At 41.9% G+C, this 21040-nt stretch overlaps 1 protein-coding gene across 1 annotated transcript in view; it reads right to left on the reverse strand.

Annotated features, from left to right (window-relative positions):
* Window positions 1–21040, reverse strand: part of STAB2 (stabilin 2) — a gene marked incomplete at both ends in the record, with an annotated part of 48277 nt that overhangs the window by 10539 nt on the left and 16698 nt on the right. Inside the window, 17 exons of the mRNA XM_010073300.1 lie at window positions 1316–1363; window positions 2313–2408; window positions 3186–3281; window positions 3667–3825; window positions 4043–4136; window positions 5147–5327; window positions 6599–6710; window positions 7246–7332; window positions 12478–12630; window positions 13812–13892; window positions 15046–15099; window positions 15736–15855; window positions 15950–16012; window positions 17410–17553; window positions 18836–18985; window positions 19644–19726; window positions 20385–20518. Of these exons, the coding sequence (XP_010071602.1) occupies window positions 1316–1363; window positions 2313–2408; window positions 3186–3281; window positions 3667–3825; window positions 4043–4136; window positions 5147–5327; window positions 6599–6710; window positions 7246–7332; window positions 12478–12630; window positions 13812–13892; window positions 15046–15099; window positions 15736–15855; window positions 15950–16012; window positions 17410–17553; window positions 18836–18985; window positions 19644–19726; window positions 20385–20518 (1855 nt within the window). The remainder of the gene's footprint in view (window positions 1–1315; window positions 1364–2312; window positions 2409–3185; window positions 3282–3666; window positions 3826–4042; window positions 4137–5146; window positions 5328–6598; window positions 6711–7245; window positions 7333–12477; window positions 12631–13811; window positions 13893–15045; window positions 15100–15735; window positions 15856–15949; window positions 16013–17409; window positions 17554–18835; window positions 18986–19643; window positions 19727–20384; window positions 20519–21040) is intronic.

Consider the following 21040-nt stretch of genomic DNA (forward strand, 5'->3'; position numbering starts at 1 on the left):
TTCCTGCTCAAGTATGAAGTAAAAAACCCCACAGATAGATATATTTCCCTATTTTGCTCATGTTCATAGCTACCATTATTTAATTTAAGGGATACCATTTCTCTGAAGTGTAGCAGAAATTTCCAAATCCGTGTTTCAGCAGATTATACAGAATCTGCTCCCTGATTCCCCTCCCCCCTTTGCAAAAACATCCCCCTCTTCATTATCTAAGGAGCACATTATTAGCAGGTGAACAGCCTTACCTATTGTGCTGATTTCTTTAACTTCACTAGTTTCTTTGTACAGTGTCCAGTGCTGCAGCATAAACCCAGGGCCAGGCAGTTCACTGATTTAAATTTTAGCCCCGCTGGCCTCTGTTTTAAGCAGCTCCCTGAGGTCCCTGTTGCAATTGCATGCTTTAATGATCCCTGAGCCATCTAATTTTGAAAAGCATGAAAGCAGCTAATGCGCTGTGGCTTCTTCTTCTGATGCTATTCGTTAACATATCCCTGTTCCTCTCTGTTTGCCATGTATTTGCTATACACTTTTTATATTTAGGTTTTAAGCTCTTAGTGGGAAAAACTGGGTTTGATCTTTATTCATACAGTGCCAACCACACAGCAGGGTAGGCCCTCTAATGTTACTGCTGCCCTAGCAATAGATGATAGCACATGAAAATAAAAAATAGGCAGTGACAAGCAATTTATCTAGAACTTTTTTAAATTTTAATCTAAATTATTCCCTAATCTGAAGCCAAACAAGTCAATCAGTTTCTTCATGTCCTGTACCTCAGTCAAGCCCGCACAGACTGAAGTTTTCCCTTCTTGCTTGCTGCAGCGGCAGCACGCTGACCAGCCATACTGGTGCGTTTGCCTGGAGCGGGGCTCAGTGAAAACAGAAAGGGTAAGTCTTTGCCTTTCCCCTCCACTTCTCCACTTGCTTGTAATTTTATTGCATGAGTGAAGTTGGAAAGAGCCACTTGGCATATTCAGGCTCTGCTTGTGCCCCACTGCTTGTCATCTGGACTAAAGTGTATTTATGTACAGAGCTAGGCATGGCTTATGTAACCCCCTGTCTCAGAGAGTGGGCTTATAACTTTCTCTTCTGATTGTGGATCTTCCTTACTTGCCTGAATTTGGGATCAGAATTTGGTTTTCAGGCAGAAATAGGGAACCAGACAGGCACTCCAATGCCTCTCTGGAGCTTGGGCATCTGCTGTGTGATGGGAATATTGCTGTGAGGTTCCCATTTCTAAAGGCTAAAAGGCTCTTATTTTTCTGCAAACTCGAAAATACTAAACAAAAAAAAAAAAAAATCAGCCATGAAGTGTACTTACATTAACCCATTGGTTAAATGCAGCTGCTTCTGATAGAGTAGATAACTCCTGATTAGAAACAGAAAGAGGGAGCAATGAGTATGTAAGCTATGATTAACTGTACCAAAGTACTCTTGCTGTAACTTGCTGTGTCTGGCCTGGCTGATGTGACACGAAGGAGGAGGTTTTCAGTGTGTGTGAAAAGGGAAGGCATTTGTGTTTTTCTAGTACTGATACTTTCTGGTAATAGGAATGGTGAGTTGTCAACTCTCTTGAAAATCAGGCCATCTGTTGCTTAGATGTATTAGGTGTACCTGACCTTGGTACGTAATGTGTACTGACCTCAGGCTAAGGGTTAATTTTCTGGGAATGTAAACCTAAATCTTTTCTTCAATGCAAAATTAATTGAAAAAAAAAGGTATGTTGTTTTGCTTGGTATTTGTACACCATCTTACCTATCATACTGCAAGTGGAGAGTCTTTATTCTGCCACAGTACTTTGAACAGACATGTATGATGGTATGACCAGGGATAGCAGGTAGTGCTAAGGGCCATGTAAGATTATCGCCAGTGGCTGGGACAGCTGACACTTTAATTTTTCCTATGCTGTTAAATGCCTATCTGTTTCACCAGTTTACTTGTTTTGGTTTTATTTGCCTGCTAGTCAGCATGGTTTGTTTAACACGATAAATTGAGCGTTTACACTGAGACAGACCTCAAGGCAGAACTTCAGAAGAGCTGGGTGCTCACCATTAGGCCTGTGGGGCTGGCATTTTTCAATTTGTCTGAAAGAAATCTGCTCGGATCCCTTAGGTCCCTTTCCAAGCTATGTTTTATAACACAACAGATAATTTTTTATCAGGCAATAGTCTCCAGCAGGAACACTGTCTGCAGACAGCACTGGTGGGCATCATATTTTTCTAACTGTTTATAATGGCTTTTCTGTCTCTCTGGTTAAGAGCCAGTGTGAGAACTGTGCAGTAGGTCTCGTGTTCAGAGAAGATGGCTATCCTACTTACATCTGCAGCATTTCCATAGCATATTTTACCGTCTCCTTCGTAGCCCTTTGGACACACACACTCCCAGCCATGAGAAGACCCAAGCTGACAAGTTGCCTTTAAATCAGAAAGAGAGAAAGTTTGTCAAATACTCTGGAGACCACTCAAGAGCAAGGATGTCCTGTAAAGCCTCTTACTAAAACCCATTCATATACAAACATAAACTTAACAAAGGATCTTCATACCATCTTCCATGGATGACCTCACCTACCTATGGTGGAGAAACTCCACCAGCTGAGGGCATGAACTCCCTCACTTGCCCACCATTCACTGAGACTATAGGAAGCTAAACTCTTGCTCCACCCTTTCTTTCTTCCTCTCTACGTAAACTGGGCCCTGGTCCATGATCCTGCCAGATCCATCTTCTGCTCTCCAATGCCCTTTGCTTTAGTTCTTTCCTGCCTGAGGCTAGTGTGGCTCTTGCAGGCACTACAGAGCACAAGCAGACCCTGCAGTTCTGCTGAACACATGCAGCTACTGATAAAGCTGATGGATGCCCTCATACGGATGTGTGACTTGGTAAACATCCCAACAGGCTAGTGCATCCAAATTTTAATTGCTGATAGAGGAGCAGCATTATTAATTTCAGGCTTGAGACAGTCCTTCTGTAAAGGCAGAATTGGGAGCAGCCCTGGCAATCTGTCCTCAGTGCACATACCATATTGACGTGGTTCACATAGCATTTTTGGTGCTTGTAGCACAGCTTGGAAAGCTTTGTTCCAACTCAAACAGAAATTGCAGGCTTGAAATGGCAAGGAAATTCTATGGTGTGCGCAGGAGGCGAGGTATGATATGCATCTGAACATTTTGTTCAGGGAGTGATTAATTACTCACCAGATGATGGCATTTTCCATTTTGTTCCAGGCATGAGTTTATGGGTGTGCATTCAATTCCATTCCCCCAAAATCCATCCTTACATTTGCAGTCATTCTGTTGTTTCAATAAAACACAGCGATTCATTAAAATGATTAAAATAGTGTGCATATTTTAGACATGGTGAATTAGTCTCTCTCTGTTTCTGTGTAGCTTCATTGACTTCAGTGGAATGACGCTGATTATCTGGAAGACCTTTATACCTGACATTTACTAACGTACTTATTAAAAAGTATTTGCTGCTAGAACACCACCATGTAGGAGGGAGGGAGCGCTGGGACAGGAACTGAAGGAGACTGCTTTGGGTGGAGAGTGATGTGTGGAAATCTTGTGGCTGGGAGGGAGAGGAGAATTTATGGAAGAAAATGTGTTAGGAAGCACTGGCAGAGCAAAATGGGCAATGACGAGTGCTGAAGGTGTCAATGACTGTGAGGGGACATACCTGACCCGGCCCAATGTATATGCAGGTGGCGTTTTCATGGCACCCGGCTGTGGTGGGCAGCAGGCAGTTGTTGATGGCTGAGCAGTGCCTTCCATCACCTGTCCATCCTTCCTGGCAAATGCATGTGTGCTCTCCTGGGCCCATCTGAAGGCACTCGGCCTGGGGGAGATGCAGAGGCATCAATTCAGGACAGTGTGGTGGCGTCTGGCTTTTGGTCTAGGGCCTGTCTAAGCAATAGAGATGACTCTGTCTGGGGGAAGAGCTTGAAACTGCAGTGAAAAATGTGACTCTTCCTTCTGCGAAAGTTTCTGGCCAAACCTTCCTTACTGCCTACTTTTATATGGTGTCAGGCTCTGTGGGAAAAGCACATACTTACATTGATATTGCAGCCACCTGGGTTTAAAGCAGCACAAGGATCAACTTTGCTGCAGCTCATGCCATCTCCCTCATAGCCAGGTTTGCAAACACAGCTATAGAGACAAGAGGAGGAGGGAGGCATTAAATGTGATAGGACAGCTGTAAAGTGAAGTGATTGTTTTCCATTGTAACCTGCTATTTATAGGCAGCTTAAAACTGACAACCTTGGATTTATGATGCAAATAGCTTAAGTGCATACTTTATGGGGTTTTTTTCCAAAAGAGTGACTGGGTTAATTAAGTCAAATCAAGGATTCATTCTCTGTGTATGAGGTGGGAAATGAAATTAATTCTGTGCTGATGTGATCTTTGCAAAGGTGAACTAAAAGCTCTGCTTTTGTTTTGGGTTGGTATTGCTCTTTCAGTGACACAGAAGATAGTTCTCTCCCTGAAATGCATGCAAGACCATGAGCCCCATTGTTTCCCTGGGTTATTGCCCCCCCAAGATTAACCCATATAGGAGGGAATTTCTTAAGCACTTGAGTTATGCAGCATCCTCCATTCTGCTTTCTGTGGTGACTTATTATGAATACACTGCAGCAAAAGGCAGTGTGAAGATGAGCATGAGGCAAATGTAAGGCAGCTGTAGCAGTAACAGAGTTTTGTGACCAGGACTGGAGAGGCTGTGCTGAAGTCTGAAGTGCTGTGGCATGCAAATCTTATCTGAGCTGACCAGAGTGAGCTATCTATCCCCAAACTACTTGAGAGTTTCATTGTTTTTCAGCAAGGCTCAAACTCCTAATTCAGTAAGGGATGGTTAGAGATAAAAGGATCCTAAGAGCTTTTGTAGATGTTGGTAGGAAGGCAGCCTTCTGAACAAGGATCAGAGCCATATGCATCTATCTTATTAGTGTTAAATATATGGTACAGGACAGGGCATTGAGAACTCCTAATTACTATCTTGCAAATCAAGATCGATACAGTGCATATTTATGTTTATTTGTTCCATAGCAGTATTTCAGTGGTTGAAGTTTCTATACTGCTACAAGGTGCTGTTTTGATCAAGCGAATGGGAAAGAGCTGCATCATTGTTCATATTAATTATATGCAAGTTATTGACTTACCTCACTGTACCATCACTAAGCTGGCAGTCTGCATGTTCATGGCAGAGCTGTAGGGAGGGCTCACAGGGAACAATCTGCTTATCACAGAGTTTCCCAATGTATCCACTTCTGCATGATCCAGGAAGACAGATCCCATCGCTGTCTATTCGGTTATCACACTTCCCATGAATGCAGAGACACTCTACCAGAGATAAATTACAATGTGCAATTCCATAGTGGTAAAAGGCATCTATCCTTACATAGCATTTCTTATGAATTGGGTCCTTTTTTTCTAGAATCTAAACTTTAGTATTTTTAAAGTCTGACTTTGTTGGGGGACTTACTCTTTATTTATCATGTCCATGTTTTTTTTTTTTTTTCAGGTGTGTTTTATGGATAAATATTTAAAAATCTGTTTTGTCTTTATAGTGCATTTATCTATCAATGAAAGTCAAAAGTACTTCAGAGAAGTAGGAACAAAATACTATGTCCCAAGCTATTAAGGCTAAAGTTATTTCATTGCACAACTCTTGGCGTACGTTCAGTGATATGGGAAGCCTTAATACTGAGTCCACAATCTTATAAATTGCACTGTGCTGGGCTGGTATACAAAGCAGCAGCACAGACCTACCAGCATCTTGTTGGGGCTGGGCTGATTTGTGTTGCTGGGAGGCACAGCAATGTGCCCAAAGGACATAGTAGGCAAGCCTTCTGCAATCCCAAGAAATGCGAGTGGTGACTAGCTAAGCTAACATGTACTGCTTTGGCAGGACTGGAGTTTAGGCAACACCACTGTTTCTTATGGAATTTCTTTTTTGTTTTTTTGTCCATGCACTTCTGAACCTTTGAGTGAGCTGTGCTTCATGAATGACAGGCTGTTTCATAGCAAAAAAGTCATAAAATGATTTTGTAGATGGGGAATATATCTATATTTGATCTTGTATATTCTGTAGACTCTCAAACATAGCATGGTTTGACATAGCAAGATTAAATCTGTCAGGATATAGAAGATGACTACTAGAAGCTATTAAATAGATCAGAAATTATTCAGTAAAGATGGTTACGAAGTGGCCCTAAACACATCTGTTTATAGATCGAGTTGTTCTCAGATTACGTATGTTTGTCATTGCAGGCAGAATCCGTTCTGCTATGGGCAATACCAGATGGGAATGGAATAACAAAGATTTTCTTTTCAATTACTTATGTGAGGGAGACAGAAATGAGAAGAACAATAAATTAATATATAGCAAGCTATGGCCCCTGCAGGAAGCCCAATTAAGTGAGTGAGAAGATTGTCACTGACTCTGGGCTTATGATGTATCCCTTTGAAATAAGAAATTAAAGTACACCAGAGAGATCTTGCTTACCATCTGTAGAGACTGTTTAGTGAGCAGTTAACTCCTACCTTAATGTTGCTAGGGTCCAAAATAAATAGCCCATGCTCTTGAGCTGAGGAAGGATAGCTGTACTTACCTTTGTCACAGTGAGGTCCATATTTGCCCGGGTCTGAGCAGAACTGACAGCTCAAGCCTTGAAATGCCTCAGCACAAATGCAGGTCCCATTTCCATCTAGGCCATCTATGCACTGTGATATGGAAGAGGGGTGATTTCTATGTACAAATTGAAATAAATCTTTATCCTTCCCCCAGAGAAGAGACTATATGCCTGACCATATCTTGACTGTAATAGACTACCAGGAAGAAACTCAGCTTTGATGAAAAAAGGTGTTTCAAAGCAAAAGCTTTCCTTGTGCTTGTACTTTGCTGCTGGGCATTCTACCTTCCTTTGCAATTTAAAAATGAGAATAATAAGCTGAGTCATTCTCTTGTGCTGTGCAAAGTAAAAGTATCAGAGTGGGTAACCCAGCCCCAGCCTTGCCCATGTGCTGTGTGTCGGAACCACAGAAACCTGGAATTTGGGCATCTGAAAGGAGACAGATTCATTTTCCCTCCTTCGTGTAACTGAAGGTGAAATTCACAGCCATCAGTGGATGGAAATAGAGGGTACAGCTCTTGTGGAGCCTCACATTCCTGTTGTGCACAAGTGCTTCAGGAACTTCTGGGACACAGCCTGTCCTTCCCCCCATGGGAGCATGGGGTGTTGTCAGATACTCTGCTTACCTGCCCGTTTCCTGAGCAGGGTTTGGAGAAACCTCCTGGACATGGACTGCAGTCAGGGCCAAAGAAGCCTTTGCAACACTTTGCTTCCTGTGAAGTAAAGCAAATATCATTTTTTTCCAGTGCTTTAGTGTGGAGGCAGTGAACAGAAGACAACTCTCCATCTTGTTTTGTCCCCCTGGAAAAGGCCTGTAGGGGTTAGCTGTCTCTTGAAAGGTTTGTGTTGAACCAGAACCACCTCTGCAATGGCCTTGTTAAAACCTGGAGGGGTGCTGGCAGCCCCAGAAGGGGGATGCACGGGCCACCAGATCCTTCCCTGGTTCTCATCAGACTCACCAGTTCTAGAAATCCCTGTCCTGTCACCAGTTACAAACGTGACTGTGTATGTCTGCTCATATTGTGTGCGCTCTTGTATTTGCCTGGGAGTGCAGTGCAATTCAGAGGCAGGCACTCTCCTTTGCATCTGAGATCAGGAACTCCAAGATACGTTTTACGCCAGGGAGACGCTGTGAAAGCTAGACATGCTGCTTTGATCATCCTCCTTTCCCTCTGCACCAGTATGGGATTTAGCCACTACACGGCCCTAATGTTTTTTTTTTTCTCTGCTGCATCTTTTATTTATGAATTGTCTGATTGATCCATTTATTTAACCAAGAGCACAGAAATTGTATTAGAAAAAAAACCTCATTTACCTGTGTGATTCAAGGGAAATGGGAATTAGCAAAAAAGCTCTCAAAGTGTACAGAATTGTAGACTTCTCTGCTTGTTACTTAGTGGTGGTCATGAAATACAGAAGCCTATTTAGGAGGCCCAGGAGCCAGAAAGCTGTAAGTATTTCTTGGGAACTAATGATTTTGTCGAGGACTAGACTTGCTAAGCAGAGCAAGTGGAGCGTGGTTCTCGGGAGTGTTTCCCATTCATTGTTATCCAATATTGTGTGAAGTTCTGGGACAGGAGCAGCTGGGAGCAGGGGGGACCAAACTGTCCTGGTCTTTGGGGGTGAAGGTGTATGGGGCAATAACAACATATGGGCTTGGAGTCTTATGTGAAAACTCCTGAGGTACAGGAGTATGAGAGTGCTGTTGTCAATAATGTATGGCAGCTAAAAAACCTCACTGGAATTTGTGTGGTATTTTGCTCTAGGATTTACAGTAGCTCCCCTCAGCCCCTGTAGAAGGGTATGGAAACTATATGGGCATATTCAAACATCTCTCAACTCCAGAAGGAATGTTCACAATGCAAAAAGACAATATTTTCGAAAACTTTTATATACGTTTCACCTTAAGGAATCGTAGACTTGTACCTTTGTTGTTATGTTGCAGGATCTAGCACAGCCAGTTTTTTGAAAGGTTGGGCCTTTAATAATGCATCTCCGTTTTGAGAAAGGCTGGAACATGCACAAAATGGAAGCATTAGTATTTCTAAGCAATACATATTTCTGTGATACAGTCTTAATATTGCAAAATAATTTAACTGGAGAAGAGAAAGCACCTTGCTATAGTGTTGCATTTTAAAAATTTATTAAATTATGTATTTTTAAATAATATTAACTTTCTTTTTATTATTACTGAATAATGGCATATAGGTTATTACTGAATATGGCATATAGAACTATCTACCAGTGAACTTTTATAACATGGGGAATAAAATTCCTGTAGCAGCTAGACTTGAGTTTTGTATGTGGAGGAACATGCAGCCAGATTTGCATCTCCTAGATGCAAAGCAGAAGTAAGATTTTTCAATCCTATCCGAAGCTGCTTCTGCAGACTTCTGGTAGGATGCCTAATCAAAAGAAAATTTCTAACAGATGTGAAGTCTGTTTTAAATGTATTCCTCTTCTGTTTTTCATTTACTAACTCTCAAAGCATAATTGTAGCAAATCCCAATCCTCACCTCTCTCTTCTGTCAAACTCTATCTGAAATAGATCTTACTTTACCTGATAAAAGAGTAAGAACTTCTACAAAGTCTATGAGGGATCTTGCAACAGCAAACAGAATAATGCTGAAATTACCAGATCCTTTAATCATTGTCAAAAAATAGACTACAGTACCACCTATATTTGTAGTTTTATGCAGTTTCCTGTATTCATATCTGGTTTTTTTTTTTTTGCTCACTATGTTGGGAGAGCAGTAATCAACATATGGGGGTCCTTCCCTCTATGCATTTTGTACAATTGTGAATCTGTCAGGAAATGTCACTTACAATGGGTTGTGAATCCTGTGGACAGGTTGCCAATGCATGCAATAAACAATTTGCACAGACACCCTAGATGAAAACAGTAAGGATAGTCAGTTGAAAAGGCATTATACTGACTGCTGAGATACATAGTTATGGATTATATACCTTGTAAATTTTAAGTACATCTATTCTATGCGTTTAACCCTCACAGCATGGATCTGGAACCCAACAGCAGCACCAGGGCTATATCTGCTGGCTCTGATTTTTGCTGAGTGGTTGTTCATTTCCACCTTCCCCTTTTTATCTTCATTTGGCCTTCCCCCACTCCCTTCTTTTAAAGAACTGGTAGCTTCCTAAATAGAAGATAAGCATGGACACGAATATACTGGCGTCCTTTGCTCAAGCCAGTATAATGTATTAACTAACATTGTCTGAGGGTCTGGTGCAGTCTGTATATGTAACTTCTATGAGAATTTTTTTATTTCTTCTTAGGAAGACCACAAATTAGTTAAGTCTCACATATAGACAGTGTGAACAGAAATTTGTGTTGTGTATGGGTGGTGGAGAGAAAAATATCATTTGCTTCTGTATCCCAGATCCTGTACTCTACTATGATCCAGCAGTGCCTAACTATTTTTCTGTCTTCACCTTTTGGTTGCCTTTACGCGAGCTAATTTATCACCATGTGGTGGTGACAGAGACTGGCAATTACAGTACTGAGGGTATACAAACTGCAGTAGCAGTTTTACAGGCGAGTCTTCTGAGAGGCTCAATGTGCAACTTCAGAGAGGTTGAGCCTTTCAGTGTGTGGATATGGAGTTTGTCAAAGCTGTGCTGCTTGTGACTGCTAATGTCTTGCATTTCAACCAAGTTAGAATAAATCCTAGAGCTGGCATCTGATGTGTTACCTCACTGTGTTTCATAATCCATGGACAAGCGACCATGAACCTGAATTATGGCATTTTCCTCACAGATTTATCACTAGAGCTGCATGGAAAGAATCAGGTACTGGTTTGGATTTAGTACTCCCTCATGTTGTACAGGGCATAAAGGAATAAAGGACCAGACTTACAAATGCATTTGAGCATCAAATAGTTGAGGTACCAATGCCACTACTATGTTTTAAAGGTCTGTGGCTCAGATGTATTTTGGCAAATACATTTAGACATTATAAAAGTTCTTTGATAAGCTGTGTAGTGATGGCTGAAGTTGACTTAGGCTCTTCGCTTTCTTTGTGTTTCTGAAAATCCCTGCAAATGCCTCTTTGCTCCTTCAGAACTTAAAAATCTGGCTGATTGCTGTGGAAAGTGTTTCCTGCTGTTGGCATTGCTCTCCCTGATGCTCAGTGCCACTCAGTTTCACCTGTTTGCTCCCTTACTCCACCTGGATTGGTCTCAGCCATTGACGTGTACCTGCTCCCTCCTTTTTCTGAGGATAGGAGTCCTGATTTTCCCCTCTGCCACATCACAGAAGAGGGATGGTGTCTGCACTTCCACACAAGGTCCAATCTGCCCATTTTCAGCAGTAGATTAAGATACTGTCTTTGCACCAAAGTGTCAGAAGCACAGACATATATTCCCTTCCACCAAGTCTGCTGTGGGAGTGATGACCTCTGGGAGGAGGTGGAACAAGATACTGAGTCCTGCACTTATTACCAGCATTCAGGTACAGTTACATGGATATGTATGTGTTAGCATAACAGTTTCATCTTTAGGGATGTACAGTTCTCATAGATGTGTACAACTGCTGGTTCCTACAAGGTTTGTTACTTTTCACTGGTATCACAAGTAGTATTCTGAGAGTGATGAAGATGCGTGATGGCAGGGAAGAACAGCAAAGCCACTGCTCCCTTTGGTATTCTCCTTCATAGCAGTGCTCTGCTTAAAGCCTTGGATATTAAACTATATTTTAAACTATGCATGAAGCTTTCAAGACTGACAAAAGTTCCTGACTTGAGTTTGGGGAATAATTTTTGTGACAGATGCTATTTGTTTTGTCTTCAAATAATTTTTCATAGTGTTGCTTTGGGATTGATTGATGTCAAACATAGATTGTAGGTAGGTTCCTGGTGGGAAATTCAAATTACTGGAGTGTAATTTGGATTTGTAAGGTGTTGACTGCTTTTTGTATTGGAGATTGTGGCTTGGCGCTCTATCTGGTTCATGTTTATATTGCACATACAGTACTTTGTAGTTACTGCCAGATGTAAGAGTTCTTTACTGCCAGCTCTTGTGTTTTCTTCATTAAATTTTGATGCTGACCAGCTCTTCTGGGAACCTCTTTCAAAGATGTGGTTCTGGACTGTTGTAAGTTAAGATGGTAAATGTTTTGCATTACTGTACTGGAACTGTTACTGGCCCAGATATGTGCTTGAACACTGTCCAGTAATAGCTCGCTGGAGCCATGCTGGCTGTGAACTAAAAGCTCGGTCTGATGCTTGGTCTTCTTACCAGAAATAGTATCTGAATGTTACAAGTGTAAAGGCCTGTACTGTGTTACCACAGTGAACAAGGTATGTCAAAATCCACCCTTTGAAATATGAAACAGTTTTGTAATTCCTAATTTGAAGAAAACTGGATGAAACCAGGGCTAGGGGAAATTGTGGCTTCAGAAAATAACATATTTATAATATATTAATAGAAAATTAATTATTATGTTAATATTTTAACCCACTGGCTCCTTTCCCTGCATCCTTAGTAGAAATGAAAATACTGATCTGAAGTAGTTTCTCTGGGAACTTAACACTGCTTACAATGTACTTGTATGAACAGGTTGGATTCAGGAACTGGAGGAAGACTTTTAGCTGGAGAGACAACACATTTAAATGGGCTAGTGCAAGAACTAAATGCATTAAAGTGGTATAGGATGAGTCCCCTGTTGACAAATTATTTGTATCTGTGCAGTACTGCTAGCCAGGTGGCTGTATGTCATTGATACATTAATTTCCAAACATACCCCCTCTTTTTATAGACAATATCAGAGAAAGCAGTCAAGAGGAAGCTGGAGTACACTATATGGAGCAGTTAAGAGCTATCAATTTGTCATGATTCTCTTACCGTTGTGACTTGACTTCTTGTCTCATCACACCGATGTGGTAGAATTGGAACAATTGTGGGGGGGATAAGGACTCCTGCAAGGGTATAAATCCGACCATTTTTTGCAACAATATCTGTTTCTTCCATTTCTTCTCCACTCACCAAGACTTGTCCCTATGAAACAATGAATTATTATTAGTGAAAAAAATTCATAGTTTCTCAATTTCTGATAATTTAATTTCATAGAATCATAGAATGGTTTGGGGTGGAAGGGACCTTAAAGATCATCTAGTTCCACCCCCCCTGCCATGGGCAGGGACACCTTCCACTAGACCAGGTTGCTCAAAGCCTCATCAAACCTGGCCTTGAACACCTCCAGGGATGGGGCATCCACAGCTTCCCTGGGCAGCCTGTTCCAGTGCCTCAGCACCGTCGCAGTAAACTTCAAGAATTTGTGGTCATACTGCCTTTTAATTGCTATCTATTTTTGTTACACTTGTTTTATGCAAGCAGCACGCATATGTTGCACGTTCTCTTGGATATTGGCCTACAACAGCGGTACCTAAAGTTTTCCTCTTAATCAGCACTGTTAGCCTGTGGAACTGGTGACTAAAAGACTGGACAAAATGGGAAGACTACTGGTGACTTCAGGCATTGATTTCAGTGGGCATAAGCATGTTTTGGTTCTGTCTCTGACAAAGCAGTGGGAAAAGTGAGAGAGAATCTGTGCTTATCCAAATTCATAGGAGGAAAAAAAAAAAGTACTCTTTCTGCATTTACTTATGCAACTTCTCTGCCTTTACAAAAATGTTCATAGATGTGTTGCTTCTCTAGAATGGTAATATTTGGCTAAAATATGCAAAGAACAGAAGAGTTCAACATTTCAGATAAGTTTGGTTTAGCAAAAGTACTGACAAATTAGCACCTTTAAAAAGGTGTTCACTAGGTTCATCAGGATCAGAGACTATATAGTATTAAAGAGAATGAATGAATATCTGTGTGTGCAGAGAAGTGTTTAAAATAATCAAAATACGTAACAGAATGATTTAAAATATTTTAAGTAGTTTTTTTTAATCTAGGCAGAGTGTAAATGAAGATCATTCCTGGACTGGGGCTAACTATAAGAAAAGAGAAACTGCAGGCTGTCCTTATATACCATTCATTTGCTCTGCATACTTTATAATACTAATTTCTAGCAGTAGGTGGGAATAGCAAGTTGAAAATTTCTGCCTCATTATAGCAAGCAATTCCTCTGCTCATGTCCCCCCTTGTCATTTTTTTTTATTCCCCCTGCAGGCAAACAATTGCCTAGATCAGACAGAGCTGTTCCCAGGTGAAAGCTGCCTTTGACTTACAGTGCTGGTTCTGTTAAAGTAAATGAACTGCTTCGCCATGCTTCTGATGTGCTCTATTGAGACGAGGCTGGCAATCTCTAGCTGAAAGGAGTATAAATTGATGGAAAGAAATGTAATATCATTATTCTTTTCAAATCCAGATGGATTTCACAAGACAGACCACCTTTATCTTTAGGGTGGGTGAATGACCCTATCAGCTTTTCTCTAGCTACGTGGGCAGCCCCGCATTGACTAACCTGCTCATGTAACGAAGTTAGAGTGATTAAACTTGTATTGAGCTTGCTGGTTCCTGCATCTGAAGAGCTTGTTGCCCAAAATAATATTATTTTTTCTCCTAATTATAGCAACCAGTCTAAGTAAATTTATCATTTCTCCCTAAAAATAGCCCTGTTTGCATCCTTAGACCTCTGTGGAAACAGCAGTGCTGATATGCCGTGAAGGGACACATGGGTCTCGTGCCCCAGTTCCCTGTGATCCTGCTTTGTGCTGGAAGTGACCTCCACCTTGGACACTATGAGTGGGGCCTTTTGCTAATGATACGAGCACATCCTTCCTTCCTCGCAGCAGGGGCTGGGGATAAACTTCACTCTCCTCTAGCCTTAGTTGCTGGTGGTGTTGCTGGGTTCTGCTCTTTGTTTCCAGTAGAAAAAGGAGGGAAAAACAGGGGGCTTACTTAGAGGATGACAAAACCACCTCTCTCTGATAAACAGAAGACTAATCTTAGCAGAATAGGCTCAGGGAGAGTTTGATTTAGATAGCAACAAGTGCTTTTCCTGCTACTTGTTCTTGCAGCCCTGCCAAGCTGGCAGTACCCCCTGACTGCAGTTCTTCCTCAACAGCAGGCTAAGGTAATGGGTCTCAGGTTAAGGAAGCCTATATGGACATATATATATATATATATATCTTTTTTTCCCCACTTGGGCTAAGTCCCCATCACCAAAAGGTATATTTTAAAGTGGAAATAGTTACTTGCATATAACATGCTAGTGTCACACAACACAGTTTTAATTTGCCATGATTCAAGGACTACGTCATGCCTCCTAGCAGGGTTTTGTTTTGATCAGTGATCTCTGTTAGTGACCTTTATGTGCCCTTAGTAAAGGCAGAGGTATAGCTGTCCTTTCCAGCCTTTCCGTGCTGAGTGGAGGTTGTTCTTGGAAAACTTTTGCCTTCAGAGTGGCAGAGGGTTTGAAAATGTTCTTATGCTCTAGGTCAGTAAAGCAGCCACGCTCACCTCAGTATTGGAGACAATGTGGTATCGGACCAGCTCCAGCAACTTCCATGAACCCTGCCAAACCAGAAAAGAGGCCATTTTAGACCAAAATGAGTCATACGAAACCAACCTGGCCTCTGAGAGGACACAGGGATGAAAACAGTGTCACTATCTGGTGCACCAGAAACCTCTGGGTTAGTGTTGGTGCTCAGCTCATGGCATGTGCCTTACCACTCCATGCCCTCACTCCTACATCACCTTTTATTTCGGCATTGGTCTTTCACAATTTGCATGTGTGTTGGGAGAGGCAGGAGGCATCCAGGGGACAGAATGCTGATATCAACCTCCTGGGACGCTATCAGTAGTATCTCCCAGCCAATGGGACCCTTGTGGCATCTGCTGCCCTTGACTGCTCCCACCAAGGGTGACACCTTCCAGGAGAGGGTTTGGGGCTTTGCCATGTGGCTGTCCAGGCAAGAGAAGGGGAGTGGGGGCCTGGTGTGGGGAATCGGCATTGCTTTATAGGATGGGAGACCCCAAGTCCTGTTCCTCTCTAGGTGTCATCTTGTTCTTTAGTTGTTAGAGATGGCTTAAACCTTGATCATAGGAGCTTAGCTTAGATGAACACTGGACAATATATGCATGCATCTGCTATATATCTACATATGTATCTGCTGTGTAAAAAAGAATTGCATTATAGAAAGACTATACCTCTGCAGAAAGCAGGTAATCCAGAGCCTCAGCTTTCATATTACTCAAAGCCTCATTACTTGGAACAAAGACTGTGTAAGGTCTGTTGTCCTGCTGTAAATCCATTCCTAGGCCAGTTTTCTATTTTGGTTTGAAAATAAAAGTGAAATTACTTTATTAATATTGAAGAACATCTGAAAAATAGCATTATGGAATTGCTTTTTTGGGTCCTTACCTCTATCAAAGATGTAAATTGGCTGTATCTGTCATTATCTTGAAGAACTGACATTATGGTTTCCTGAAGTAAGATGAAAGTAAGATTTATTTTAGTTGGGAACACAGAATGAATAATAATTCTTATAAGACAGTTTTTGAATTACTGTATGAGTCTCAGTTATTACAGATCTTAATACATTTGGGTTGCCTTGTTGTTTGTGTGGCTGTAGTGTCTAGAAACAGCTGAGACGATAGAACCTTTGTTGTGGTGCTATTACTGGCTTATAGTTACTTTTTGATTGTCCTGAAATCCTGTCTAGTCACAGAACATACAAACTGTGTGTGTAAAAAGGGAAAGTGTTATCATCTATGTGTTCCCATTGAGAAAGGGCAGAGAAATAAAATGTTTGCAAAAACACCATACAAGAAGTGAACTCTCAAGGAAGTATGCTAAGCAGGGCACCAAAAAAACCCCCAAAGCATCCAAAATTATCAGTTTTTACAATATTAGCCTTTTGAGGGGGCATTGCTGGTTTGACAGTGGACAATATTTGATCAGAAATAGTGTGGCCAGCAGTACTCAGGAAGGGATCATCTCCCTGTACTTGGCACTGGTGAGGCTGCGCCTCAAATATTGTGTTCAGTTTTGGGCCCCTCACTACAAGAAAGACATTGAAGTGCTGGACCATGTCCAGAGAAGAGCAGTGATGCTGGTGAAGGGTCTAGAGCACGAGTGTTATGAGGGGCAGCTGAGGGAACTGGGGTTGTTTAGCCTGGAGAAAAGGAGGCTGAGGGGAGACCTTATCACTCTCCACAACTACCTGACAGGAGACTGTAGCGAGGTGGGTTTTGATCTCTTCTCCCAAGTAACAAGTGATAGGACAAGAGGAAATGGCCTCAAATTGCACCAGGGGAGGCTTAGATTGGATATTAAGAAAAAATTCTTCAAGGAAAGGGTTGTTGAGCATTGGAAGCTGCCCAAGGAAGTGGTTGAGTCACTGTCCCTGGAGGTATTTCCAAGATGTGTAGATGTGATTCTTGGGGAGATGGTTTAGTGGTGGACTTATCAGTGCTAGGTTAATGGTTGGGCCCGATGATCTTAAAGGTCTTTTCCAACTTAAATGATTCTATGATTCTATGAATGCAAGTCTTGCCTGGTGTCTGTCCGGACTTCCCTCCTTTAGTATTGTGTAATTTGGTGAAATGCAATGATCTTGATTGCTAGTTTCCCAAGGAGCAACTTAAATGCAGTGAGTACAACCAAATCCTCCATGGACCAGCTCGGCAGAAGAGCAAATGACTGTTTGCTGTGGCAACTGCATTGCTACATTTCAGTTTGAATGTTGCTTCTCTGAGTTAATGCACAATGGCTCAGCAGAGTTTGTCTAGCTGCTATCAGTCATCCTCCTTTGCATTCCATTAATGTGAAACTATTTTAAAAGAAAGTAAGATATTGCATGTGTAGAGCTTACAGCTCACCTCTTTGCTGCTTTCAAATGTTGGTTCCACGTTGTCCATTGCTTTGTCAATAATGTGCAAAATCCCATTGGAAGTGATAACATTTCCTTGCAAAAGTTTTCCTTTCCTTCTTCCTCCTTGGATTCTAATTCTCAGTTGATTATCCTGGAAGAAACCAGGCAATGAGTAGTGAGCTCTTTATTATGGAATTACAACAGAGTGAGTATGCATGTTGAATAAAGCCTGACACCCACTTCCATTGCCAGCACCTGAGCCATTTAAATCTGGGGAGGCTAAAGGTTGCTTCCAATGCCTGTCAAGGAAATGGAAAAAAATCCATTGACTTTGGATCAGGACCATGTTATTATGTTCCAGGACAGCAAAGTTCAGAAGAGAAGCAGAGACAGGCTCTGTGGTGAGAGCAGTATACCTAAAAGGGCTCTGATGACTGCTAGCAATAAAAGTCTGCCAGGAAATGATTTAAAATGTGATTGTACTGAAAAGGTCAACTCATGTAATCTCAGGGGACTACGGTCCATTTCCTTATATTATATGTATATTTAAAACAACAAATTGTTGCTGATTCTGCACTGTACTGAAGCCTGCAGGAAACCAGCAGGCCTCAGACAGCAATGATATTTTCCTGTTACAAATGGAGTGTGTATTTGTTAAAGAAATGAAATTGGTCTCTCAGATGCCATTGATCTACTAAAACATGAGTACTTGATTTCAGCCTTCATATAGGCTCAAGGCATTAAGAAGCATTTAATGGACCAAGTGCAATAATTCTGTATTATAAAACCTGGTATATCAGCTGTAGAGAACAATTATTTTAGACTGTGGGATCTGTCTGCCCTGATGTTTTTTAACATCAGATCAGCTGGGTTAGTGATGAACTTTGTTTTTCATGATAAATTGCCATGTGCATTTGATTTATGTTGGCTTCTATGTGCTGCATCATTCAAAAGACGCCCAGGCTGATGGTCAGTGGGAGGTGGGATCTGCAGTGCAGCCAGTGCTCACTCTGCATGAGCAGTAGGCACAGATTTCTAGCATAAGCTCTGGGTTTTTCCCTCCCCCCTCCCCCTCTTACTTCACCTAGGCTCTCTTAATGTCCCACCCCCAGCTCTTGGTCATGCCTGCAGGTTTAAGACCATTTAATTTCAGCAAACATTTTTAGAGCAGTCTGTGTTAGACTGCTGTGTCACTCGGCGTTGACACAACTCTGCAGGTAACTTCTGTTTTCACTGATTTTAGTGGGAACTTTGGTGCTGGTGAGGTTTCAAGTTTCACTTAAACTCCCTGAAGTGAATGGCCACAGCTGTGGTATTTTGTAATCCAGCAGCTATCTGCAACCTGACATCTCACAGTGGAAACACCTTTCATATTCCTTGTTGAATGACCAGAAAGTAGCATTCTTGCTGAGGCAGGCTCGAAGGCCGCTTACCTTTTCTCCCTTTGTTATCTCCCCTGACTTGCCAGTCAAAGTGTATATTACATTAGTATTATTCAAGCTACTGGTATTCAACTGACCAGCGACTACATGGAGTTTCACGAAGTACTGTGCTTTCTGTCTATTATTCAGAAGATCCTTTATCTAGAAGAGCAGAACAACAGAGATTTATTTCAATATAGGCTTAATCTATAATGAATCTTGTGGTGAATGCTTTTTTTCCCTCCAGCTGTTACTTTCTGAAATGACACTTTTTTTTTTTTTCTGAAGTGAGGCGATAGAGCCTGAACCAAGTAGAGGCCTCTCTCGGTTTAAGTTCAGGTCACATTACACCCTTATGTCCCTGCCTGAGCAGTAAGTGCCCCAGGGTTGTCCTAACTCCAGGGGAAGGTACTGGATGCTGATCAAGGCCACTTTATTGTTTTTTTTTTTTAACTAAAAACATTATTTTTAAATCACCCTTACATAAAAGGTGACCTGTAGGCCTCCCTGCTGAAAATTCAGATCTTAATTCAGGCCCTGGCTCAACCAAGTGAAAAAAACCCTTGAGCATAGCCATGTAAGACAATCCAAAACTTGACACATGACTGTGTTCTACCCTGACTGGCCAAATTCTTTTAGTTTTCTTTCAAGTAGGAAAAAAGGCAATCTCTGACCCCTAGATTTAAATGTATCCAGAAGTGTACTAGAGCAGAAAGTTCTTTCAAATCTGTTGCATCAAAACACTTTTTAATACAGATGAGATTTCTGAAGAAGCTAAATCCCCCACCCCAGTTTAAAACCCGCTCCATTGTTTACTTACATTTGTACCTTTGAGCCCCTTGTTTGTCGGTACAAGCACAGTAAATGGTCCCAGAGTACTCAGCGGCCATTCATAGACATTTTCTTATGAGGAAGGAGGGAGAAAAAAAAAAAAGTTTAAATGTGTATTGAAAAGCTCACTGGAAGAGGGGACTATGTACTCTCTGCCAGGTATGCAAGGGCAGAATAAGAAAGAACACTATCTGTTATTATTAAATGTTAATTTAAGATGCTAAAATCCAAGTTGTTTAAAGATGAGAGGCAGATGGGATGTGAAATCCAGGTGCTGCTGCATGTTTGACACAGGATGAGGCAAAACATTCAGAATGCTTCACACATCCTGGATTCCATGACATGCAGACCAGGGTGATGGACATGAAAACAGCATTTCTTTGGAGATGTGTCTTTACAGGACGATGGCCTCCTGCTTGAAATTAATTCAGTCTTCATGGGGTGAGCAATAGGCTGCTGATAACCTGCTGGCAGTGCAAATATCACCAAACATATAGCCGGTAATAAAAGCTGATGCACAGAAAGTTAATTAATTTTCTGCCCTGATGGTATTTCTGTTTCATGCAGCAGTATGAGACCACTGATTCTGCAGATGAAGGCATTAAAATTTCTAATATTCAGCTCTTTTTCCAGAGGTTTAAAATCAGAACTAAAAAAAAAAAATCTTTGCAGTCATTACAAGGCACGTCATACCAATCGTGCCTGACTCTTCTTGTGTGTGGTCACTTACCCATGAGCAATAAGGCGGATGTCAGCTTGCCTTGCCACCGTCCTCCTACTTCAGCGTTCAGGTCTCGGAGGCGCTCCATGATGTTTCCATAGCACACAAACCCGTTCCCCACGGAGCCCCCCTGGCATGTACACCTGAGAAGGGATCGTCATTTTAGCTGTGCATTGATGCCCTGTGGTGTCAGCAAGGCTCTCACTAAACCTGCCCCAGGTATTACTTACTGCTTTTCTGAAGGCATTTTCAGGATGCACCAATGCACTTTAGTTTAATCTCTGCTTCTGTATGCTGCAAAGTGTGTCAGTGTGTATGGCAGCCTTGTGGCTGTTTGCCTGACATTATGTCCTTCTGTCAGCTGGGCCAGAAGGCAGCAGTGTCTGTCTTGCAGGATCTATTTAAATGGGGGCTATGCAATGCCCCTGGCTGTGGTGCAGCCTGTGTTCCCCAAATGTAGTTACTGGAGCTCAGAAAGCCACTGAGCCTCCCTGCCTGTGGGCAAGGGGAGGCTATGGCATAAGTGTGTGGGGTGCCAGCCTCGCAGCAGGGAGGCAGTTGGGTGAAGACCCCACTCACTATGTGGGACTTGGCATGATTTATGGTAGCTGTGTATGAAGGGTGTGATGGCAGCTCATCAATCCTTGCGATAGCTGTGTGGGACT

Source organism: Pterocles gutturalis, unplaced genomic scaffold (assembly GCF_000699245.1).
Source record: "Pterocles gutturalis isolate BGI_N339 unplaced genomic scaffold, ASM69924v1 scaffold11352, whole genome shotgun sequence".
Taxonomy (NCBI): domain Eukaryota; kingdom Metazoa; phylum Chordata; class Aves; order Pterocliformes; family Pteroclidae; genus Pterocles; species Pterocles gutturalis.